Source organism: Fopius arisanus, unplaced genomic scaffold, assembly GCF_000806365.1.
Source record: "Fopius arisanus strain USDA-PBARC FA_bdor unplaced genomic scaffold, ASM80636v1 scaffold00047, whole genome shotgun sequence".
Lineage (NCBI taxonomy): Eukaryota > Metazoa > Arthropoda > Insecta > Hymenoptera > Braconidae > Fopius > Fopius arisanus.
This window is the reverse complement of record NW_011887786.1, coordinates 245,939-272,640: the sequence shown is the minus strand read 5'-3', so window position 1 is coordinate 272,640 and position 26,702 is coordinate 245,939. Positions and strand designations below refer to the sequence as shown.

The 26,702-nt window shown below is 41.7% G+C and overlaps 1 protein-coding gene across 1 annotated transcript; it reads right to left on the bottom strand.

Annotated features, from left to right (window-relative positions):
• Window positions 1-1,007: 1,007 nt before the first annotated feature.
• Window positions 1,008-13,310, bottom strand: LOC105267521 (uncharacterized). Its single transcript, XM_011306438.1, has 4 exons — window positions 13,239-13,310; window positions 13,051-13,164; window positions 12,869-12,952; window positions 1,008-1,139 (listed from the first exon to the last, which is right to left on the bottom strand). Exons 1-4 carry the CDS (start codon window positions 13,287-13,289, stop codon window positions 1,008-1,010), a joined length of 381 nt encoding a protein of 126 aa, XP_011304740.1. The 5' UTR covers window positions 13,290-13,310.
• Between the last annotated feature and the right edge of the window lie 13,392 nt (window positions 13,311-26,702).

Sequence of the window (26,702 nt, the reverse complement as noted above, 5' to 3'; positions counted from 1 at the left end):
GAGATTTGGTCTGGTATAAAACCGCCTCGCCGTACCGCACAGTGGGTCCGCACGTGATCACTGCAGTTTTATCTCACGATGTAATTCGGGTAAAGATAGAAAATGAGACAACCCACGTGCCTAAATGTCGGATAGTGTCAATAACCCGGAACCTCCCAGCTTAACGGACGAGACAGGGCAACTAGATGTAAGCCCCCAGGGAAGCGCTCAGGCGCCTTCGAGGTCAACAATGACATTTTCCTCGGACACCATCAATGAGCAACCGCCACCCCGGAGAAAGCGGGGACGACCGCGGAAGAGGCCAGCAGAAGGGGTGGCCGAAGAACCGATGAAACGGCCGAAAAAAGCCGAGGCCACCCCAACAATCATTCTTGAACCAAGCTCGGATGAAGAGGATGAACCCGAAAGCGACCATGGCGATTTGTATGATCCCCGGGAGGAGTCAGTAAATCCATCTGAGGATGATTTTGGAGCACCACTGGCCCTGTTGTCCGACAGAGGGATCGACTTCACAAGCACGATGATGGCAGAATTCTGCAAATTATTTCGGATCCGCCAATGCCTCACGACGGTACACTCTCACTCTCTCTCGTCACACTCTCTCGAGCTCAGCCATCATGTCCTCACCGAATTCCTAAAAACTCAACTTGGAGACAGTGGAGATTGGGACAAATGGACGGATATGGCGATGTTCGCGTACAACGCCAGTGTTCACGACAGCACCGGCTACGCTCCTCACGAGCTGGTTATGGAGTGAAGCCACGGGTACCATCAGCAAGGTCATTGGAAGGCATAGGGGGAAAACCCTATAGCCAACTATTCAACGAAATAACGGAACTAAACTAAATATTGGAACTGATGGAAAGAAATAATATCAGGATCCAGACGGAAAGGGAACCGCGTATAATACATCGGGACAAGGTGAAGAAAGCCCGAATACGGGAATGAGAAGACTAAAAGAGCTATTTTTCAGATTATTATTATTTTTTTTTCCTTTCCCTTTCTTCTCACTCCTTCAAATTTTGTTTTTCCTTAATTAACATCAAATCCGGTTTGCATTTCCTTCTCTTTTCGCCGTCTTCTCCTGTCCATACAAGGACGAGTATGCCGTAGATTAGAGTGAAGTCGGAGACAGCACTCTAGAAAGAAAACAGGAAGGTAAAATTAAAAGATTGCCCTCCACAAAAAGAAAACAGCGAGAATGAAAATAGTGCCTACAATCATCCCCTCGTACCCACTGAAAATACTCGAACCAGGAGTGTTCGTCAACGATTTCTTCGCCCAGAGTCGGATCATCGCATAGATACCGAAGATAGTCGAGCGGATCATCCCCATATACGAACAAATGAGGTGCTTAGGATAGAAAAAAAAATGATAATTAATATATAAAATGACCAAAGGAAAAGGGGCCGCAACTAGACTCACCGTTGGAGAAGGAGGCTCGATGAAAAGCGGGGGGAGGCAGAAATCCGCCCCCAACCAAAAATGTAAAACGTCGTCCCGTTCGTCAGCACGCGCAGCGCTAATCATGAAAACACGACGATAATGGGCCGAAACGGAGGGCCAAAGAACAGTAAAAAGCAACGGCACTCTGGGATCCCTGCCCCAGCGAGAGCCCAGGTGAGAGGCAATGGCCGAGGAGAACCAGCCTTCGGCCGCTACCTCCACCCCCTGACGATCCTGAAAAGTAAAAAAAAGAAGGGTTGAAAAGGGAAGAAAAAAAAAGAAAAGTGGGCAGACAAGAAACAGGCTAACTCACTAGTTCAAAAGAGGGGGTACACACCCAGCCTCTCCCTGACCAAACTCTAGACCTGGTACGCTGGAGAGCTTCTCGTTGGGCTGCCAAAATGTCGCCTAGGTCGAGTCCAAAGTATCCTGCTGGACGACGAAGGGCAGGCACACGCTGGGCCACGAGGAAGTCGTGTATTTCCTCAGGAAGAAATAGCGGTGGGTCGCCAATCCTGGAGTATCTTAACACTCTGGAACGGGGTCCACCCCGAATTAAATCCCGAACGAACGGAACCGTTTCCATTAGTTACTCCAATACAGCAACACGGGGGTCTTCCGGAAATAACACCATCGAACCGAAAGAAGAAGAAAGTCCGTCACGCAAGAAACACCTAATGAACACGACGATTGATCAGCAACTGAGGCCCAACTGAGAAATTTCCAGACGGACGACGTCACGCACAGGGTGATAAGGGTGAAACCTAAGTCTATCACAGGATGAGATTCCTCCTTCCCCCATCTCAGTCCACACCTAACCGAGGAACGGCTGACTCGCAAGAAGAAAGGGGGGCGGACTATTTAAAATCATAGAATCGCTCTAAACAACATCCACTGGACAAGATATAGTATGAAAAAAAAACTCGTGTTCACGTCGTTAATATTTGCTTCGTCGTCATCATCATTGCTATCGCCATTTAATTCATCAACATTAACCAATTATTCATGACTCTATTGTCAAGAGTTAATCCGTTGATCTCTCAAGTTGCACCAGATTTTTACAACAATAGGGATATTTATTATCTGAAATTTTAAACATTGGAGTGTTTTTCTTATTTGCAGTATTCTTTTATCTTATCGTCGTTTTATAGACTCTTTTTACTCACTACGTTATGTTGAACAACCGCTAAATAGGCATTATTCAATCAATAAAGTGCACAACAGGCATTCTCTTATGCCGTCGTGAACAAAATCCTTTCGTTTTATCTACGATTAATCCTAAATTCAAAAGTTCTAATTACCAATTTTCGAGTGGAAAAATAAGACTAAATCCGGAGGAAATTCTGTCTCCACGATTCTACAGATCAACCAAAAATAATATTTGTACAGTTATGATAGTTATCCCATGTAATTTTACATCTTCAGCTCGGTATACTAATCATTATATCAGTAATATTATTTTACTTTTGTATTTTTCTGAATTTCAATTTTTACCTCGAATTGCAATGAAAGGACACGAGAATATTGCAATGCCCGCCTAAGGCGAACCACTTGATCTTATGGCACAACCTGGTGAATTTCCTACTATTGAAAACAATCGAATAGAACGAAATCAATTGTTAAGTCATCACAGGAGACTCCAACATCATGGACCAGTAATATCTCTGAACCTAAGAAAGATGCCGTGATCTCCCGTTTTTTGTTCCAATCTAAATGGATTTTCTGTATTTTAGCATCAAACTGAGTCAGCATTGAACAATTATATATATATACAACTATTTATATCGTTTTGTTTGATACTACTTTTTTTTCCTAAATTTTCTGAAGGAGTTTTAGCCGAAAACAAACTGATGGTTGCCAAGGCACGATTGGTTGCCGTGCTGAATTCGGATCTTATATCTCTCAAAAATCATTTGAAATTATAAATATATCAGCGATAATTCAATTAAGAAAGTTAATTCAGGTAACAGCAGATGGAGTTGTCAATAATGGAATGGAATTATTTAACAAGCCTGGAAGTTGTAAATCAGAGAAGTTGAAAAAATATGACTTGTTATTGCTCAATCAAAATAATGTTTATTCCTGATGGAAGTATCAATGTTCATATCAGTGATAACATTGGGTATTATAATTTTTATATCCCACTCAATTATTGAACTTCATTAATGGAATATAATGATTTCACTACTGAATAAATTACAGTTCTTTGGTATTCTACAACAGGGCCCGGCAACCTTCAGGTATTCAGGAGCCAGCCTATTACTAGGGTCGGGATAATCCTCTCATTCTAATGGGTACCCAATTAGCTAACCATTGTGAGCGAATAAGTACCAGCAGTGACGATATTGCAGCCAGCCACGTAGAGTGGCGTGCCAGTCGCATAAAAATGGCTGACCCGCCAGAATTGGCGCACATTTTCAGTTTCAAATTTTAAATAGAAAATAGAAAAATGAAAATTCACAATGAAAAACCCTCAAGAATATATTTAGAAATTGGTTTTCAGTAATTATTATTTTCCTACCAAATAGTGCCACTCTAAATGTGAAAAATAAAAATTTGCCACGGTTATTTTTGGAAGATTCTCTTATATATTATATTATATTCCTGATGGTTTTTTTCATCCCAATTTCAACCCAAATGCTGGCATTTTCCGTCACGTGGTACAAGCAAAACGGTTTTACCTGGGATATTTTTCGAATATTTCCTCGTTTGTTGCTAAACAATGACAATATCCATTAAAAAATTGGTACGCATTTCAAACCCCAAAACTGTCCTTAAAAAAAATCAAGTTCAAAGACTTTACCTTGACATGAGCAGATTTGGAGAAGAATCCTTGGACATTATTGATCAACAAATTGGAAAAAAATTGAAAATTGAGATTTCCTAATAAAACCGTTTTACTGTTACCATATGAAATGCCACACATTTAATTGCTTGAAATTAGAATGAAAAAAAATCCAGCCAAGTCCCCCTCGACCTTGAAAATTAAACGACGAGAAACAACGAGAAGGATAAGTTTTGCAGGTTAAAAATCCTCAGCGCGAAGCGCGACGAAACGAAACTCTCGGGACATATCCGATAATTGTCAAGGTTTTGGGATATTACTACTGAAAATTTTCTCATTATTTCTCTGGTGAGCCATACCTTATGCCTTGTGATTTCGATGAAATGCTAGAACGCGGGAGTAGAAAATTGTTGAAAAAAATTACAAATTTGATACACCCAAAAAAAATATATTTTTCAATCAAGTGTCTACTCTTGGCCAACATTATGGAATGTTGCTCAATGGAAACCGCGCAAAGGTGGTAGACGTCTTCCATCATTGGTAAAGGGAAGGAATGGAAGGTGAAGGAAATAGGGAAAAATTTAATCCTAAACAATACTTATTACTGATATATTTATAATAGTTCCATACCAACAATCGTATGAATGCCAGTTCATGGAGAATCTCCCATTAATGCGATGCTGTTATGAATTCTCAAATTCAATATAAGGTAAAATATCTATCGACAAAGTCACAATAAAAACTGTCTAATCATAAAACTCTCATGCGATCGTTGAACTTGCATGGACTCTACAATTTTTATGAAATGAGGTTTGTAATTACTGAGACTCACAAGCATAGCTTCTCTGAGGTTCTCATCGCCTAATGCTGACTTACCGGAGGTTTTAATTGGATTCATATGTGAAAAACCCGATTCGCAAAGATAAGTTGTTCCGAAAACAACACGCGTTCGTTTGTACGCTTCCGTGAGGTGTGGAAAATCATTATTGTCGATAATTATCTTCCACAATTCATCCGAACTGCACGAAGGTAATTCAAAAGTAATTAATTTTTCCATTTGAGCTGAAAGCAGTACCCCGTTTACGCAAGTAAAATTAACAATTGTACTTTCTAGACGTTCAAGATCGTACATACACGTATTAATGCTGTTACTGCCTGCACGTGATCCCACAAAAATTTCCCATTGCCCTGCATTCGGAGATGAATATTATCAACAAGTTTAGTTAAATCAACAAGATAAGCTAATTGTGTGAGCCACTCGAAATCGTTCAATTCTTCATAATCGCGATCGAATTCTTCTTTAACAAAACTAATAAATCCCGGTAAGTTGTCAAAAAATCGTTCAAGCATGTAACGATTTTTCCTCTATGGCCTCACCAAATACTCAAAACCCTAACCCAATTTGATCGATATCCGAAAACACGGCCAAAACCATTACCTTCGTTCTCGCAATTCCGACGATTCTGGAACGACAAAACCATAAAAACCTAAACGAAACTCCGGGGGTAATCAGCAGCTCATTCTACTCCTTAAAAATGTGTTTAGGGCGCCAGCCGATTTTTAGCTACGCGGAATCGACGAACCGCAATCGTAACTCCACCTGTATTCAAAACTCAATTTTTCACTGATCATCCCCAGAATTTCCTATCAACAGAAGCTAAACCTAGAGCCGTACGGGACTGCTCGGTTGCTCAGTGTGCGGGTCGTGGAGAGAGGGTTGGATTCGTGGACGAGAGCCTCAATTATCAAACTTCGAAATAATCTCAAGAACCTGAACTAAACTATTCGGGTATTCATAAGGACGGGGATTCGGGTAAGATAAATAAAAACCAATTGAAGATATCCTTACTTGTTCCACTATTGACCAGACAAAAAAAAAGGAATATTGTCCATTAGGAAACTTATAATTAATATAGATTGCTCAGTCTACATTTTAGCGCCAAGAGGGTAGGTAACCCTGCAAGGGTTTCACCAACGGTTATACGTAGCGAAAAGGGTTCCCTGACGTAGGGAGACCGCAGGTAACGTATTTTCCCGATTAGGTAGCACAACCCTTACCGATTATCTAAATCAATACAATCCGCAGGGTAGATAGCCGTACAGGTAGCGAATCGAGATGTTGAAAATTGCGGAAAGGGCCTCAGACCCTTGGGAATGTATAGGTAGCCTATTCCCCTGCTTAGGTAGCGTAATTTGGGGGTTTGGTATAAACTTTTCCGATCACGGGCTAAATCAACAACCGTGCTGGGGCAGATAGCCGTATCCGAAATTTCCCGCTTAATTATTGAGGGAGTACTTCGTGACTCAACGGTTTTACGGGTCTGAACGGCGAACTATTAATTAATCAACGGATTACTTTCCTAAGGAATTAATTAATTATGTATCCGATGGCGTCTCCGAGACTGCCAATAATTAATCGGACTAATAAAAGTAATCATAATTAGCATGATAGCTTTTGTGGTTCCACCCATGAAAATTGATTAACTACGAGATAGCGTCCCCATGCCCAACCGGAATCCACAAAATGGCGGGCATTTACGTCTCGGGGAGCATTATTGCATCACCCAGAGACATTGATCCAGCCTCGCGAAGGTAGACGAAAGTTTTGATAAAAGATAGCGATAAAAATTTTTAATGCAACGGTAGCAATGGATTGAATGGAAGGTTGAAAATAAATTTTTAATAAAAGGTAGCACTTAAGTTTTTGCCCAGGTAGCAAGAATAAACCCGGTAAAGGTAGCTAATATTATTAGGTAGCGGCGTCATTTCCTGAGCCCTTCGGGTGAGTTCGGGAAACCCAATAAAGTAGGTAGCAGGTATCGAAAATTTTGTGTTAGAGAGCGTATAAAGTAGGCAGCCATAGGTAGCATGGGAGAGGGCTATTCCGAGCCGCGTGAAATGCCTCATCCCGTGTGTTTCGTCTTTTTGTGGTGAAATTAAATTCAAAACATCCGTTTAAAACGATTATATAGCTAATGAGGTAACACTAACGAGCATCAGGTAGCATTAGGGAGAATAGGTAGCCGTTAAGAAGTACTTATGACTTTCTTAACGATGAGTTTCCCGTATGGCATCATATCGCGAGGTAGCGACGTCATTTGCCAATTTTCGTGATCGCGGCATCTAATTGCCCGAAAATCACACTTCCCGCACTCATTTACACTTAATTAAACACACGGGTACTTACCAGGGTGCTCGTGGAGTCTCGGGAATGCGGTTTTTAGAGCTGCAGATACTCTGGGGCAGGAGTGTGCTGTCGTTTAATACACGAAATATCTGGCACACACGTGACTATGATAACGGCCCGGGGTGAACTAACGCCGGCCGGTCGCGTGGTTCCGTTGGAACCTGTTGCTTCGGGTGGGGGCGACTCTCCCCGAGTGTACCCGTCCGGTGGCGGCGCGCGTGGCTAGATACAGAGTTAGCCTTGATCTCGAATTTCCCTAGCTTGCGGCGCGTAGCAAATTCAAATTTGAAATGGGGTTTTTGTCTGTTTACTACTATTTATTACTATTATCGTAATTTCCTATTACTCTGGAGGTTCTATTAACTGTGCTAACCGGCTTTTAGCCGCAATAAGTTTTTCAAGGCAGCGGCGACAGTAGCCACGCGGGCGGTGTGTTACTCCGGCGATCACCCAAGCTAAGCAACGCTCGGTTGGGTTAGTACTTGGATGGGTGCCCGCTTAGTCACACCCATCGGCGTGTAGACTGCCGCCGTCAGGCACGGGTGCGGAGAGCTGGTGTGTTCACGGAGTCAGCGTGACTGATGAACACAGCAGAATCCCCGCATTACCGGCCAGCTGCGCTACTGAGGTTTTACATGGTTTCCCTCAGTACACGCGCAGTACAGAAAGTCGGCTCATGCTACCGCAAAAATAATGAGAGGATAGTAGGAGAGGCTAATGAGAGGATAGTAAGAGAGGCTAAAGGCTAAGACGAAGGGGCGCCTATCAAACCATGGTAACAATGGTAATAGGAAAAGGAAAAATGTAAAAATAAAAAAAAAACTAAAGTTTTTCAAGGGGTTTCGAGCGAGATTTTGGGGGAGCGGATTTTTGCCCCGTCTATGCCTATTATCAGGTAGCTCATCAGGTAGGGGCCCTCTCCGGAGAGGAATTGGGGATCTTCTAACGAAACTAACTAATCCTAATTTCTCTGTAACTATAACAATACCTAAATCTTAATTTGCTAAACCGTAAAGCTCTTGGCAATCCATGCAAGCGAGAGAGCTACGTTCGCTCGCATGGCCTTCCACCCGTACTAAACTGAAGATTACCCCAACCCTCTCACAACCCGTGGAGCGTAGGCGTCTCAACCTAACCTATGGGTTCTCCTATCCAATTAACCAAAAAGGGTTCCAGGAACTACCAGAAGCACAGTATATCGGCCAATTTTCCTCGATGGTCCCCGACCCCTAACCCGATTTCGCGCAGACAATTCTCATTTATTGTTAGGGGGGTTTTTAGGGCAAATTTCAACTATTTTCTAATCCATAACTATAACTGAATTTTTATAAGGGTTCATCTAAACTGTAGGGATTTAACTGCTGTCTTTACTTACTACTTTAATGATTATCTTAGCGCAGCGAGCCTGGCGAAATTAGAGAAGGTAGCAGGTAGCTGTCTCCGAGAGGAGATTAGGTAGCAGGTAGCTAGTTAATCGGGGATTATTCAGATAACTTTTCCCGAATTTTATTTAGGTAGCAGGTAGCTTTCATGGCGGGATTCAGGTAGCTATTTGCCAAGCCCGAGGATTTATGTGGACAATTTTTTTCCGGAGGTTTTTTGTTAGCAGGTAGCTAATAGATGTGGGTCCCGGGATCCATGTTGGTCGGGTATTTATTAATTTTTCGCGGTTCTCTCTCGCCCTTAATCTAGCTAGTTACCCTACGTGAATACAGGTGAAGGATTCGCCTGGAATTTCGTCACAAGCATCACTCCTTTACTCAACCACCTAACTTCGGTATAATAAACTAAATTTCGCGCGTCTAATTCATTTACTTTTTTAAATTCTTCCTAAAGTCGCTTGGCCAGCGGTTTCGCCAGAATTGAGTTCACAATTTTGACCACTAAATTCAAAACCGCGTCGATAGACATTTTTTTCATGCAGAGAGCTAATCTATGTAACATGCAATGAAATTGATTTAAACAATGGGAAATTACCGCACCGGGTGAGAAAACCTTTCAACTTTACGGTCAAATTTGCAGCCCCGTCGGTTGCAATGGAAACTAATTTTTGTAACGGTAATTTCATCAGAATGAGTTCATCTTTGAATGCTGTGTAAATTTCTTCTCCCGACGCGTGTTTTTTAATCGGAAAAAGTGTCAGCATTTCTCCTACAATAGACATATCCGGTAACGAAAACGAACGAAAACTATTATTTGCGCATGGCCGGCGGTATCTGTTGACTCATCTAATTGCACCGAAAAATGATGACACTGAGTAATGTCATCAAGCAATTGCTCACGAAGATTGGAACTGATAGATTCTACCCTGCGTGCGATTGTTCGTGACGATAGAGAAACTTCGCGGACAAACTTATTCACGCGATCTTCAATTTCTGTTTCTCCAAATAAAATATTAATAACATCTGTTAAAATTTCTTTAAAATCTTCCTCGTCGGAAAATGATCTTTTCTGTTTGATCAAACGATATGCGGTGAGAACAGAGATGTGTGCACTCGTCGTTGCATCATCATTTATCAATGGTTTTTTCGGTGGAATGGTGATTTGACACTGACTTTTTAATGACGTGATTTTATTTTTACGGGACTGTGTGTGAAGCGGAAATTTCGCGTCGAAATCTGGATGGATTATTTTAAAATGTCTACTAATATTGAAGCTTTTCAGGTTGCCGAAGTGTTGGGCGCACAGAAAACAAATAATCGCGTCACCGATTTTACTACACGTGTATAAATGTTCCCACTCGATTTGATATTTATCGGACCACGTGTCTTGTGCTGGAGACTCGAGATTGGCAAAAGTTTATGACGTGCAATCATGATTATTTTTCGGTATTTCATCAGAACCCGAGCCCGTGGTGGCTTTCAAAAACCGGATCTCATTCTGGCGCGCTAATGAATGTAATCGAAAATTTTCGTTATACTCAGCGTGTTGTTCGAAATAGTGCCTTTGGAGATTTGAAGTTTGCAAGCAACGGAACTGCTGCGAAATGGCGATCTCACCAAATTTTGAGCACGTGCCAAGTTCTAATTGAAATTCGTTCCAATTTGACATTGCTCGGGTGCATTGTTATTAGTCCAATTCTAATATGTGGATTTCCAAGAAAGAAACTTTCAATATATTATAGTGCATCATAAAATAAGTCCAATTCCAACATTTAGATTCCCAGCAAATCCACCTTTAGTATATGACAGGGCATCATAAAAACCGCTTTTTCCATTGAGCAATACCATTCATCGAAAATCTCGGGCATATTTGTCATTCATTATGGGCTATCTCAGTTCTGTGCATTGCTAGTTTCTTCTCAGAATTCTTATTTTTATATCTGTCTATACTTATTGATTTCCTCCGCAAGGACTGTCACAACCATTGTTCATAATATAATAATTAAATCGTAAAATAATTCGTGGACAAATAGTGGTATAAGACTTACACCACTATTCATCCACGAATTGTTGGCTTCATATTATTGGGTACAGTTACCGCTCCAACTCCGGAATGGATAAGTATTTTATTTTATTTGTTTCATTGCTGCAAATATCGTCTGGAGATAAAATAATTGTCAAGGCAGATTCCTCATCATGAAAACATCGAACCAATAATTTTTCCTCATATTGCTGCCTATTTCGAAAAAAAAAAATTATATTTATAATTCAAATTGATGGAAAATCAAAATTCTCACTCGATCGCACGGTGGCCCTCTGCCGCTATCGGTCGAACCAGAGCTCAAGCAGAGAGAGATATCGAATTAGAGCAGGTAGTTTTGTTAAGTGGATGAGGCCCCTCTCCCAGCTGTGACTAACGAAGCTCGGGAGCCGTGTGAGCCTAATGAGCCCAGGTTGCCGGGCCCTGCTCTACAATAACTCTCTCCAATTAATTAAGTTATCAAATTAACTTGATCAACACATTTTCTGTCATACTTTCTGTCTGGAATTTACGCTAAAAATGAATATCATAATATCGCTTAGTCATTAAGAGGAAAGTAACGAGATACCCTAAGCGCGAAACGTACGGACAGTCCTGAATTTGACTCTTGATGAACATAAAAATTACAATGAGGAAAGCCAATCTTGATGATCAACATCGGGATCATCTCCCGAATGTGGGAACCATTCTCATGATTCCCCTGCAGAAAGAACACTCAACCATATCTTCGGACTGAAGATAATAAAAGCCAGCTCTGGCAAATTGTAACAGCAGCAGTAGTTGGCCAATTTTGAAAAAAGTCAAGTTTTCGTGCAAAGCTCCCATACCCAATTGTGGCATTTTCACTTTGTACAATTGTTGGGGCCCTAGATGCTTGATCAGCATTACCATGTGCATTCTCTTGTGGTAACTGTGAGGACGAAGTTGGCTGTGACGTGATGTTCTCAAGGGACTCAACAATTGGAACATTACAAGTACAAGCTGGATCCCTGACAATTTTCACTGAGCAACCCCGAATTCCCCAATAATTATCTCCTCCCAGGGTAAATCTCCGGAAAACTTATAATAATTAAATAACAAGGAAAATTATTGCATTAAAGTCTACCCTGCCACTCTCATAACAAAATTTCATATAAAAAAATTGAATCTAACAAGGTAAACAAGGCGACAAGCGAATTCTCAATCAACGACGACGGGTGATCATCGAAATAAATCTAAATGTTCCATAGGCAATAAATAAAGTACATCCACGAAATGCATGTTAGAGGTGTGCCACCCCCCCCCCCCCATTTCTAAATTCTGGAAGTACGAATTTTAGTAATTAATGCACGAAATAAACAGAAGCTCTGATAAAAATTCAACAGTTAATTCATGGAAACATAATAGAATAATCATGTGTCAATAGTTAACAGGAAGAATGATCATATCGTATTTTCAATATTTCTCCTTTCAGTATCTTCTACACGTTTTTTCAAAAATAGCAGTAATGTTAATTCTCAAGTTTTAAAGAAAATACTGAGTGGGGAAAAAAAATATGCGTAATCCCCCTTTTGTTTTTTTCTTGTTCAAATAAAAAAATGGTAAAAGTTGAAACTCACTTACTTAATCATTAAATAAGGAAAACCAGAAAGAGTTTATAACAATTTATTAAGGTTCATAAAAAACGAAAGAGGAGTAGAGTTATCGATATCAGTACAAAAAAAAGCGTCACAGTATTCACACCACGTTCTTCCGCGCTGGGCCGCTATCGCGCGAAACCTGACACCCCCGCATTCCACCGGGATGACTGGTCCGACGTCACTCAAATTGCTCAACATAGCCCAGGCGATGATTTAAAATCAACCTGGCTGCAGTTGAGAAATGAATAAAGTGCCTCCGCACATATGAAGCCAGATGGGGGCGACCCACGCTAGAAAGGTAGCGCGCATAACGCTCCCACACTGAGAAAAAAATTTTCTTTAGCCAAGAATATTTACTAACCACAAGAAAATATATTTGGCATTAGTAAGTCTTGTGGGAGTATTTACACAGTGATCCCCAGATTTACTAGTAGGAAGAAAATATTCTTGGCAAAAATAATTTTTTTTTTCAGTGCAATCTAGCCGCAGCTCCTGGAAATAGAAAAAGAAAGGTCGTAAAACAAAGGGAAAAAGGAATAACACCAAGAGGGGGGGGGGGGGGGGATTAATTGGAACAAAAGAAAACTCACCCGATCAAACGTAATGGCACCTTCGTTGCAGAATAGCAGGAAGGTCCTCACCAATAGGTAATCCGCTCCCATGTCCTGAGCGATCTCCCGCTCAGTTTCCTCCGGCGTAGGCACCTGGAAATTTTTTTTTTTAATTAAACACTTCACCAAAACGACGAACTGAAGCACAAAGAAACCACAAAAACTACCTCCACACTCCGAATAGGTCTCCCTTCAATTGTCAAATCGTCGGGAAACATGTGGAAGGCGTGACGTTTTAAATCAAATGAAGCGTCTATATCGTGACAGACGGGAAACCGGAAAAAAAAGGGGGAGCCAAGAAGGGAAACGCTGTACGCACGGGCGACGCGCGAACCCATGCGCCAGCGGCGGCCACGGCAAGAACTCGCGGCCGAAACTAATGAAGGAATACGGCGTTAGATGGCGACGCGACAGTTAGGAAGCGAATTGGATTTATTGTTATATAGTAAAATTTTGACTATTTCGACGTAAAATTAATAGTTAGTAAGCGGAAAAAAATTTAATTACCCTATTTTTAATTACAAAATCAATAAAAATCTTAAAACAAAAAAAAAAAGATTTATGAAAGCGATTAAATGAATTAAACTTGATATTTATTAATTGAAATAAAAATAGCGGACCCTTTAAAAAATGGTAAGAAATATTTTTTATTGTATTTTAAAACAGCCAAACGTAAAAAAAAGGAGAAAAAAAAGAACACGACGTACATAACGGTGGGAAAAGTTGTGTTTTTTTTTATCTTTTAATTTTCAAATACTAAATTTTGAAATTTTTATTTTTAATATCAGATAAACCATTTATTCGCCCCTACACACCACTCGCGAAAGTACAGCAAAGTAATAAATTACGGGTACTTACCGTAATATTACGAAAGCCATAAAAAAAAGGGGGGAAACAATCACTGGCTTTATTAGTTCTCATTGTTTTTATTTTATCCCTCTTTTAACACAACGGACGAAGAAAAAAAAAAGAAAATCAGTGGAAAGGGGGCAAAAAACGGGACAAAAGCACCCCCCCCCCCCTCCCGTTGTCCCCAATCGTACCGAGAACCCGGACGAATAGGTGTCGTTTTTCCCCGATGAAAAATTTTCCATTTCAGAAAATGAAGAAAAGGAATCTTTGTATTTTTCAGGCTCACCGAGAGCCCGCAGGCGGGAGAAATTGAAATTTCGGAAAGTAGGGACGGAAACATGATAGTCTCGATGAAATACGCAGGAGTGCGGATTTACCACACCACGTGGAAAATGTTGACCCACATCGACGCGGGAGAATTTCTGGGGTTGAGACATGAATTCGTGACGCTGACGCGTCAAGCTGAGTGCGGTATGCTCAGACCTGAAGACATACTGCACCGTGGCCCCACAACTGGAGCTGACAATGATATCATGACAATGATGCATTAGATGAGGCCCACACACAGTTACGCGAATCACTATCGGAAGACGAAGACCGATCGAAAAGGGCAGTTCTGGGATTCATAGGCCAGATTAGTAAAATACTTTTTGGGACCGTGGATCAGGACGACGCGAATTACTATGACACGCGGATTGAAGCTCTTAAAAATAAGACAAGCGATACCTTAATGCTCATAGCGAATCAAATACACATCATCCGCTCGGGGTTCGAGAGGATACAAACAGAGGTACGCAGATTTGGGGAAACCGTGGAACTCCTCAACCAAACCATGCATCACGCGGTAGGGTACTTCGTTGATCGGCTAGAAAAGACCCCATATAATTAAACATTGGCCGGATTACTAAACACACTGGATGCCGAGATCGCTCAGTATGAGGTGGACATGCAAACCCTGATAAACTCCATCCTGTTCGCCAGGAAAGGACAGCTCCACCCTTCGATAGGAAAGAGCCTCATTAAGGCCGCTCTGGAAATCTCAGAGACCCAAAAAGGGGTAGAAATACCGGCCCGATTAGAACCTTCCCATATCACGAAACTCTTAAGACTCGCGGAACTCACGGGTAATTATCACAAAGACAAGATAGTGTTCATTTTAACATTTCCCATGGTAACCCTAACTCAATATACGTTATACAAACACATGGCCCTGCTCGTAAAAATCGCGAACTCAACATTGCCTAGCGGTGTGTTCATAATACCAAGCTATCCCTACACTGCAATCGCGGAAAGCCTGGATTCCTACATCAAGTTCGACGAGGAAGATCTAAAGCTATGCTGGAAGAGCTCTAGGGGCCTCATTTGTAAAGCCACGCGCCCCATTCGAGAGATCAACCGGAGCGAGGACTGCGAAATTCAAATTATTGTTAACCCCCGATTTAGGCAGTCCGACATATGTGACATTCGAGTCAAAATTATGAAGCAGACAATCTGGGAAAGGGTCGGGGATAGAAACACGTGGGTGTTCTCAGTATTAGACGAGGATGAATTGTGAATCAATTGCAAAGGGCGCGAACCGAGCACGAGGATCATCCGGGGCAGAGGCACCCTGACCCTACCTCAAACTGGCGAGGCCAAAGCGCCGGCAGCATGGAGCGAAATTTCTCGATAGAGCCATCCTCAATGTCTCGGCAGTACTTGAGGAGGCCATCCGCGGCTTGGGAGGGGAAGGCATTTCCGAGGTTTTAGCGGATGACGTACAGACCCGAAAGAGACAAGACGACCAAGGGGTTAAAAACATTGAGAGGGATAGCCTAGGACTCCAAGCCATATAAAAAGAGCTAGGGATCTGGCACAAAAGAGAGACGTGACGCGACGGTTCACGCGTGTCGAACACGGGCTGGGATATGCGGGAGTCGGACGGGGGGTTTTCTTGCTGATGGGCGGGATACTCATAAATGTTCAACCCGGTCAAGGATCATGGGCATATGTGGGGGACTTTGGACATTTCCAGGTACTGCCAGACGAGAGGGGACACAGCAGCGCCGGCGCCAGAAGAGACACCGCTCTCGCAGTCGATCCACCTCACCAGCCCGCCAAGACAAGGTGGTGAGGTATAGCGAGTTCCCCGTTAGAACTCATCGGTCAACATCCAGAGCAACCATCACGGAAGTCACCGAAGCTGAGCCCCCTACAAGACAGCTAATGCGGACCCAGTCACTTGGTGCAGATCGAGACTACATGATGGAGCAACTTCCTCCCGAAATGATGACGATTGTCCCATCCCCACCTCGGAGGACGGAGAGTAGATTCATAGCTAGACTCATTCCCGAACGTTGGAAACTGGTCGCCATGGCTTGGGGAAAACAGCCGCCAAAAGCGAACCACCCTGCGCTGGGGCGCCTCACTGGATGGTAGGTCCGGGCCAGACCTGCGCGGACGCCACAGAAAAGAGAGGCGGCAAGATAAAGAAAATAGGCCTATCCTGTATCACATCCCGAGACATAGGTGTGATCAAAGGATCCCAATAGGATCCTTAAGTGATCCTAAATTCATTTATTCCAGAGAAATCCCTCATATTGACGAAAATGATTTCAGTAGGATTAATATAAGGAGAGACTTTTGGTGGTTAAATGATACCGATAAATATATACCTGAATTGAAGTATCGGCAAGTTATTTATAAAAATTCTGATGAGTATCGCACCCTCGCCAGAAGTAGATTAAATAATCGATGTTTTAGGATGAATTTCAAACCTCCGTAAAAAACCATCCCCTAAAAGCCTCAGATTGATGTCACGCTCTCCTGAAATAGACATGAAATATGCCTTACCTAATAATTAATTAGTTGTACACTCACTTAACCTAAATATCACACATTTTTCACTAGTTGAAAAATGTTAGAACAACATCTCTCATCTTAACTTTTTTTCTTACCATAACCTGTAAGCCTGTTTTTTTCCACGCACTTAGAATCTTTTATATTTCTCCTTTTTCTTTTTTTTTGGGCTTAAACACTTGCAAACTTATACACTGTTTACTGTTTAATTTGTAAAACTCATCACCATTATATATATGTTTATCTAGATGTACACTTCACCACATACTGTTTCCTTTCGAGAGCCACTAGATGGCAATTAGAGGAATTATATAAGTCTCACTTAAATACTTTTTCCATTAATCTTTTTCTAGACTGGTTTGTATATATGTACATTTGTAAATATTTCTTGCTATTAATAAAAACTTGGTTAAACAAAAAAAAAAAAAAAAGAGAGGCGGCAGGCAAAGACTATCAACAGAAGCCAGGGCCGGTACACTGGATATCTCTTATCGTTGGCCATAAGCTATTCTTTTTTTTTCCTCATTATTATATTATTATACATTATTATACACATGTAACCTTGTATCCGTTATCATGTAAAGGTTCAGCCGTCAGGTTTCTCTTAAATTTTTACCAACGCTTTTGTTTTTAATTATTGTTATGTACGGGCAAGGAAACTCCCATTTATGATTGGTTCTATTATACGGGAGTACTAATAAATTTAGCAGGGGAGTGTGACGTAAGGAGCTTGACTCACGTCGATAATTTTATTATTATCAAATAAACGAACCGGATCCGATGAGAGATGGATCCAGTTCATGATAGCTTGGCTAAACAGTCTCACGGTGATTACGGAGTCCAGCTTGGTCGAAAGGATTTTCTGACGTTGCTGGAACGTCGTCATCAACGACGTAGACAGATTTTTAACAAAGAACACCCGTGAGAATGCTTAGCTAAGCATTGATGGGCTGAAGCCTCTCTGGGCCTCTCAGCGGAGCAGAGCAAAACTAGACGCGAAGTAGAATGGTCGTGTCCATGGCCCAAGCACTTAATCATTATTGACAAATTGGGAAGTGGTCCGACTATCACGCGTATAACTTATAGAACCGCGCACGCTGAACCCGCTGGGTGATACAGTGTATACACCTCGTCATTTTTCACAATACAATTCTACACATTTTAACTCTGGTGTCAGTGAATTCACACCAGAACCACCCATCCCGAATCCCTACCAAGCGAACTCCCCGTGAGCTCAACCCGCAGCAGCTAGCCAACGAGAGGGTTAGTTTGGCGACCCGGAGTTCATCCGACGAGTGTTGCTCAGGGGCTATTCAGTGGCCCAGCAACAATAAAGGGAAATTAAATTGGTGGCAACGCAGACTCCAAACGTCACACTTGCGTTCCATTATTTCATTATTTTTAATTTATAAGGTTAAAATGTTCAACTCAAAGAATTGTGAAATACTATTGTTTATGTATCATCTATACTTTGAAAACTTAGCATTATTATTCCGTAAAAATATCTACGCATATATATTGAATAAACAACATTCTGAAATGTTCGTCAATGCACCATTCTTCATCATCCTCCAGATGTAAACATTTGGAGATTATACGCCCGACGCCTGGAGTGAGACGGACAACTTGTAGAGGCTTAGACGCTGAAGGGAGAGATGTAGCGAACGAGTGGTCCACGTTGTCTTGCCGTTCGTTTCTTTAGTATGTCTCGATACATCGAAGTAATAAGTAAGTTTCTACTGTGTAACTAGAAGTGTATGTTTTCCCGGAGATGCGCCAAGGGTGGGAAGAGAAGTATGAAAGGATGGAGGATTGGTGATTCGGCGAGTTGGAGAAAGCTGGGAAAAAATACCCCGAAACTACCTCTGGATTGCGGGGTTCGAGTTCGAGGTTCTGTTGGTAACCGAAGGTCTTAGTTGAGAAGCGGATGGCGTACCTCGGATAGATTTTTATGCCAATAAAGCAAGTGATCTATTACAATAACTGATCATTTTTTCAATTTAGGTATAATTTTTGGTTAGAGGAAGGACGGTATCATCAATTGCTGAGGGAGTTTCTCAACTTTCTGCGGTTGTGTCATCAGGAGGATGAGGCACGGGTGATGCTGCCTCACAGGCATGCAATTGCACCGGTAGCTGTACTGATTCGGGGCTTCCATAATATATAAAGAACCCATTAGATTAGATTAGATTTAAGTACGCGGATGGTCGGACTAGCCTCCCCAATGTCGTCGAACTCAGATTAGAGTTATTGTAGCTCCGCTTGTTTTATGCACGGATTATATGTTCAGCCCGGCTTTTGTCGCCAGTCTTAATAGATCCGTTGCATCCTTGTTCGCGACTTGATTTGCCGTGTGGGGGGCAGTTTCCCACCAGCGCAGTCTCATCGCTGCTAGAGCCGGACAGGCACATAGGATGTGTAGACTGTCCTCTTTGGCTTCAGTACAGAATCTGCACCACCCATCCGAGTCCATGCCGATGACTTGCAATGATGAATTGCAAATTAAAATGTGCCATGTCCTGTGAGCAGGCTGATCGTAGTGACAGCTTTTTCCTGTCCATGGCCAGTAGGTGTTTCGACCTTTTCTTGCTGGGGCCAGGCATGATCGCCCTGGCCTTCCCGCAGGCCTTCCTGCACGATTTCGGTTGCTAGAGCCCAATCCTCTGGTTTATACCGGCTTGCAGTTTCCTTTGCGGCCTCATTCACGCTTTCCGTGCTTGTGAAGCCAGGGAAGTGCTCCTCAAGCAGAAGTTGAAGAGATTCCTCCGAGGTTCAGGTATAGCTGCCATCTGGCGTCATTAAATAGCCTAGGTTGGCGCCACCCTGACCCGCCAGTACTTTAACCAGCCCGGAGGCCTCGGACAGGTTCTCGACTCCGCTGCTGAACCTCTTCCAGCCTTCTCTCCTGGTTTTCGCCACGGCATTGTTGTATTTCTTCCGTAGTAGTTTACGTTCTTCCATGACCCTCCTCTTGCGTACATTACAGCAAGATTTTCTCACTTTCTTCCACGCCCTCCATACCTGGTCTCTCCGCTTAGCTAGAGTTGCGTTCCACCAGCTCACCTGTTCGGTTCCTTTAATGGCGCGCATTGCATTGTTAATTTCAGAATAGCATCTGATTGCTTCTTCAAAAGGTTCAGCCGCATATTCCAGTCGCTCTTTGTTCTCGAACCTGCTGGGTACTCAATGAGAGTTCCACCTCGTACCCCGCCCAGTCCGTTTTTTTCGGATTTCTCTTCTGCATAGAATTTACTCTGTCACTCAGCTTAAGGTGTATTGGACCATGGTCAGAGCCCGAAGGTTCTTTAGAGACCCTCCAGTCTCTAACCAAGTCTACCATGCCTGCTGAGCATATGGTGATATCCAGAATTCCTACCTTGATTCCTGCCTTCTGCAGTCTATGAAGGTCGGTTCGCTCCCCCTGTTCAGAAATGGCAGGTCGCTGACCATCATGAAGTGTATGGCTTCTCCCCTGGCATTGGTGTTAGAGCTCCCCTACCCCCGATGGTGTGAGTTCGCATCGCAACCAAGCAGGAGTTCTGTTCCCTCGTCCTTTACTCTGGCCTTCAGCGCCCCCACCTCAGGTGTTGGCGGGGGACCATTGGAGTCATAAGCTAGGTAAGCTGATCCTACCATATATTCCAACGTTTCATTCTCACGTATTTGGGCTTTCAACTTGGCTACGGCCAAGTCCCCCTTGCTGAGCTGCGGTATGAGAGTAGCTTCCATCCCTTTAGCCAGGATGCATATTCTCCCCGTAGACTTTGTTCCCTGAGGTTCATGTGGAACAATTTCCGACATCCTCTCAGGCCTCTGATAGTTCCATCCACAAACCACGGTTCTTGGATGAAAGCTATGGCTGTTTGCTGTGACGCAAGTTGATCTGGACGATTTCGATCGACCCGTGAGCCATGGAAGGGCTCCTTTGTCTTCCGCGGTCTCTCCTTGTCCCTCAGAGCGGTTCTTCTTGAGCTTCTGAATAGATGCTCTTTGAGTTCCGCAATGAGGTTTGAAATTGCAAGCCTTTAGGCATTGCAATGTTTTGTCGCCAACAAGGGCAGCAAAATGAGCCCTCCTGGTTTCCTTCCTTCCACTGCCCTTGATGACGAACCAGTTTCGAGTCCCACATTCTGCCTGCCCATGAGGTCAATCGCCTCCCTGGCGGACATCTCTTCGTCTTCCACATGCACTACCATTCTGCGGCGCCTTGGCAGCTCCGCAGCGTCGAGCACCACGAACCACGTGTCTCCTATTTGGTTTCCGGGCAGTAGACTTTTGAGCCACATCCCCGTCTCTTCATCTGAGCATCCAAAAATGACTGTTCCGTTTCTCTCACACATGCCCTCAAAGGTCGGGGCTTTGGTTCCCTTTGGTAGTAGGAGGATTTGGGACTTCACAAGTCCTTTCAGGCCCTTCAACTCCTCCGGCGAAATTTTCTTTGCCGGGTAGCCCTCTGGAACAAGAGCTAGCCAGATCACTTTTGTCGCAGCCTGTCTGTACGACGCCGGATTACTCGTTTGTCTCTTGTCTGGTCGCGACATGCTGGGGCTGGACGTGTCGTGCTCGGGGGCATTTCTTTTGCCCCTCTGTATCTCCATCCAGAGTTTCACGATACACACAAAAGTATCGATACAGTGTATCGTACCGAACTAAAGTATCGATACTTTGGGTAAAAATTCCTCTAACAAAAGGAAAATTCATAAAATCAATAACATTTTGGCAAACACGTTGAACTCTTTAATGAATTATTAATTCACTACAATTTGAAGAGGGAAAAAAAGGAGTGCCAAATAGCAGAAAATTGTATCATTTTATTCCTTTCGCCATTATAAACGTACAACTGGATAAATAATAAAATAGTTACAAAATAAGTGACCAGAATGATCTATTGACGAAATAAGCACAGAGCTCTGAAAGCTTATCCATACATAGGTATAAAACAAACTGATCATGAACACTGGAACTCATAAAAGTTCAAGGAAGACATACCGACCAGATACTCCATCAGATACTGTTTTTCGTCAAGCCATTTTAAGTAAGGTACTGTTGACCTATGGTCTTATCCTTTTGAATTTCTGTATTGATCAATCCATTGAAACGTTATGGATATTTATACATACCAAAACATAAACACAGAACATAAACTATTTTAATACTTATCAAAATTCAGAAAACGAACAGATTAATTTTTCCTCGGATGCGATGTTTTTTCTCATGAGTTTTCAAGTAAAATAAGACTCTCTAGTGGTCTTGGGTAATACTGTTACGTCTGTTTTAATTGATCACTCAAATAAAAGAACCCACGCATATCTATCCGTATATAAAAATAAAAACAACCTAAACTCTATGAACTTATCAAAGTTCAAGGAAGAAACAGTGATCAATACTTCCCTAGATGTCATTATTCTTCTCTAGAGGTTTTAAGTAAAGTATCATTGACTAGTGGTCTAGGCCAGGCATGGGCAAAGTGCGCTCAATCGGCTCACCTAGCTCCCAACCTCAATTAGGCCAATGTCTATAAAAAAAGGGGTCCTATTGTACCGTGCAGGTAGTTGGAGGGGCGAGACCACGATGCTTGGGTTAGAGTGTGGGTATCGTTAGGTCAGTCAACGCGCAAAAATTTGAATTTTTGAACGAAAAATATGAATATTTTTCTTGCTGCATTTTGCATTGTTAAAAAATATCAATTAATCATTTTTCCCTTTAACAACTTCCGCATAAAATTCCGTTGAATGAATTACTCTGAATTGAATATTTCGGCAGCAAATTAATTGAAAAAACTGTTGAAAAGTTTTTTTAATTTTTGTTAATACTGTTTGAACCTTCCCTCAGCAGTATTTTAAAAATTTAAAAGAGTTCTTACCGTGAAAACCACAAGAAAACAAGAAATTTGAATTCCATAATTTTATGACTTTTTGACTTTATTTCATGGTAAATTTTCATGGTAAAATTATTTTGAGTTGTCTTCTTTGTCTCATATATCGGCACACAATAAGAAAAATAGATTAAAATGTAAGGAAAAATCCCATTCGTTTCAAACGCAGAGCTTTCTGTGCGACATTTATATTAAAAAAAAAACTTCTAAAAGAATACGATCACAAACTTATATACGTTTCATAGAAATCTAATAAAGTTCCAATGGAATTATCGGGCGAGCCTGATAATAGTTTCCGTTGAATTGTTTTTGTGCTATCAACTCGAAAAAGTTTGACTACTAGCAAATTTTAAAGAACTGACATCTCATTTTTTTCCAATTTTTACTAAAATAATTATTCAATATTAAGGTAACCAAGAAATAATCAATTTCTGGCACCATGATGTTTGAATCATTACCCCTGATACAACTGAGGATTTACCACGTTGAATTGGTGAAAATTTGTTTGAATTTTTAGGCGGTAAGTTTTTTTGAATTTGAAAGGAAAGCGCGCGGTGCTCTCTCTCTCTAACTGCGCCCCACTTCGTACACGCTGTTACTCCCACCCTGACTGCGCTGGGCTCCACGCGATTGGGGTATTGTATTTTTAATAATGGGTCTAATGGGGTTTTATGGCCCCGGCTCCCGAGGGTCCGACTTTGCCCATGTCTGGTCTAGGCTAACACTAGTACGTGTCACGGTATTGCTCAAATCAATATCAAACTTAATCATATTTATCCCTACATAAACATAAAAGATAAAAACAGAACATAAACTATATAAAATTATCGGAATTCACTAAATTCCAAATTTTGATAGTCTTCTAGACGGCATTTCCCTTTCTCAAGAGATTTTAACTAAAGGAACTTATTTGACCAGCGATCTAGGCTGAGATTATGACCTATTTTTGTAGTGATCAAACAAGTATAGAGCCCAAGGATACTCATCCATACACATAGGTTTTTTGTGTTCATGTTGTTAATGTTTTTTTTTAAAAAAAAAAAGAACGTGAACTTTTTACACTGATCGAAGTTGATGAAAAGAAGTACACTTCAACATTATCCTAGGTCCCACTCTTTTTTCTCAAGAGATTACAAGTATAAAATCATTGACAAGTGGTCTGTACTGAGACGATTACGTGTTTCGGTAGCAATGTTCGAAGCTTTGAAGAATAGTCGTTCGCAGGGTACAGACGAGACAACAGTTGACAAATATTTAATGGCTACCTCTGCGAGTCTTGGACAAGTCTTGCTCCGATCCATCCAGTACTGAATGGGGTAGAAAATGGGTAGGGTTAGAAGTAGAAATTGCAGAATTGGTAAAATAAAAGGTACTGGGTTTCTTTTCAGTTCAGAGTAAGCATTCAGGACTTTTTAGTTGTCTCTATGATTTCGTGTCAAGTGTTTCGCGAGGTTTGTCGTGGTTTTCTCAGATGGTATAGATCGTAAGCACAGATTAGTCTCCTCCCTTCGGTGTTTTTATCAGAAATTTCCAAACCCAGCTGCAGGAATTTGAAGAGTTTGAAGGTTTATTTGGCTTGATCCTGGTGTTCCTATTGTTAGGACAAGATCAAGTACAAAAGTTTAGAGAGAAAATGCAAAATAATAAATCTGACATATCGGCTAAAATATTAAATTTCTTTAGCTGTGAAATTCCATTCAACATTCGATTGATTTCAATAAGAATCCCATTGAAGTTGTAGATGAAGTTCATTGAAGATGTTTCATCCGAGCTTTCCGATTTCAAAGATCATTAGATTTTTAGTGAGCTTTTCATAACATTGAAAATTAATGCCTCAGGATTTCTGCAGACAAAGTCACAACAGAATAAAGTGCACTGGTGGTGGAGGCTTCACCAACTGACCCCCCTGAGCGTTATCTCCTTGGGATTGTTGAGCCCTGAGAGCCGCCTGCTCTACTTTATCGCGCTGCCTTGCGGCACTGCTATATCTAGTCCGGGTCTTGTTAGACATCGGCTTGCTTCCTCCTGCCTGGTTCGTTGAGGTCCCAGGAGGCTTTGTTGTGTTATGTCCGGAGACGTTGACAGCGTCGGAGGACAACTATTGTATAGTAGAGTTATTTATGGAAAACTAGAACTAGAACTTTTGTTATAAAAATACGGAAAAGGTAAGTTAGAAATGTTGAATGACGCTAAATATTTTTATATTTGAAGTTTGATTTGGACGACGCTAGGTTTGGTTTTCATTCTCAACTTGATTATGTCGTTAATTTAAAATAGTGAAAGCAGAATAGGAATTCAGGGATTAGGAATAATCAAATGATTCCGATTAAATTTTGTGCTCAAAAGTAATCTTCTCTATTCTTAACGTTTTAGAAATACAATTAAAAGTGTTGGTTCGAGTCTAGAATTTTATGTATGACAAACTTTATTTAATGAGAAGGTAGTGACGATTCAATAAATATCCCCGAATGATTCTTTATAGATTTTGATAGCCAATTAGTTGGGAATTGAAAGGCTGAGACTAATTCTTTGAGACTCACGGTTGAGCAGTGTCGTTGAGTGTAATCCTTAATTATTGAGAGGTGTGGATCCTTCAGTGACACAATCGTCTTTCTTCACCAGAATAGGAGTAGTCTCTGATCCTATTATGAATACTTCTTAGTCTGCCACGTTCACCCACTCGCTTATAATTAATAAACAAAGTTGAAGAGTTTTGAGAATGTCCACAACCACGGAAACTGATGAATTAGTCCTCTTAAAATGCAAGAAACGCTCCTACCTTCGATTCAAGGATGCAGTATCGCTGTACACTTTCGTCCGTTTTAGCTATTTACTATTATTCAATAGTTTACCACGCATTATATCGACTCGTTTGCGAATTATAGTATGGGAGGCCCGAAAATGACAGATCGATTCAGGAAAGGAAATTTCCACCAAGTCAAATTATCGCTCTAGACTGGAATAATTTTTGGTTTTGGGGAGCGGATCGGTTCAAGTTTATTACACGATCGGCTTTTAATTGGTGGAAATTATGGCGTGGTTTTCACACTTCTTATTTTTAAAGGGAATTGACTTGTCGATTCAGCAATTTTGAGACCGCGCGATTTCGCGGGTGAGGTTCGCTGGCCTGGCATATGTCATTCTGGTGCAAAGGCGAATACACCCACCTGTATGGTGAAATCAAATTTTGATGATTATGTATCTTTATTTCCGTGATGGTGAAATTGAACTGATTTATCGAAACTACAATTTAGTATTTAATAAAGGTATTTGCAGTGGTTAATATTAATTTAAAAAATGCAGGAAAAACTATTTATTGTTTTTGGATATCACAGACGGGTTCTTTTGATTCTTTTCGGTATTCATTTGAATCCCACGAGTATCTAGGTGAAGCGGTCTCACCCGGGCAGAGCTTAGTATGCCCGGGACTTGTCTAAATACCTCCGGAAGTCACCTGATATCCGGGGGGGCACCGTTACCGACGCAGCGCCCGCGGCCATGAAGCCATCGCTACGGTAGCTAACGCCTTGGCATGGGGAGTTGGTCCGCGATGGGATTTTTAGGCGTGTGTTTGCACGCGCTATCACCACTGTTGGCCCGTCTTTTTCACTATCTCAACGCCAGGCCACGAGTATGTCTGCCCGTATCTTGTCGTGAGCCGGCTAATTCATCTGGCCGTCCTCCTACCCGCTACCTGGAGACGCGCCCGGTTAGCGGCTCAACCATGTTCTCCGCACTCTTTTATAGGGTTTGAAGAACGCGGGTAAAGAACCCGTAAGTACCATAATTTTTTTTTACTGTCATTGATTCCTCTTGTTTTTTTTACTATTGTAACTGGAATAAAATTTCATAACTTGTACTTAGAGTACGGTTTTAAATATGAAAAACCAGAATCAAATATTAAGTTTCTCATTTTTATTTCGCAACCCTCCTCTTTTCAGGTTATTTTTAAAGTAAAGATTTACAGTTTATGGGTTTTCCACCTTGCTGAAGAGGCATACTCTGACATCTGCCTCCAGGAAAGTGATCTCCAGACGTTTGGCGGCAGCAGTCTGACGGTATTTCT

What these genes read in the sequence shown, in the direction of transcription:
- LOC105267521 (XM_011306438.1), bottom strand. Translation starts at nt 13,289, where the DNA reads ATGTTTCCCGACGATTTGACAATTGAAGGGAGACCTATTCGGAGTGTG. An exon ending in GACCTATTCGGAGTGTGGAG is followed by an intron (nt 13,165 to 13,238) that starts GTAGTTTTTGTG and finishes AAAAATTTCCAG; the next exon opens with GTGCCTACGCCGGAGGAAAC. An exon ending in GTGCCATTACGTTTGATCGG is followed by an intron (nt 12,953 to 13,050) that starts GTGAGTTTTCTT and finishes TTCTATTTCCAG; the next exon opens with GAGCTGCGGCTAGATTGCAC.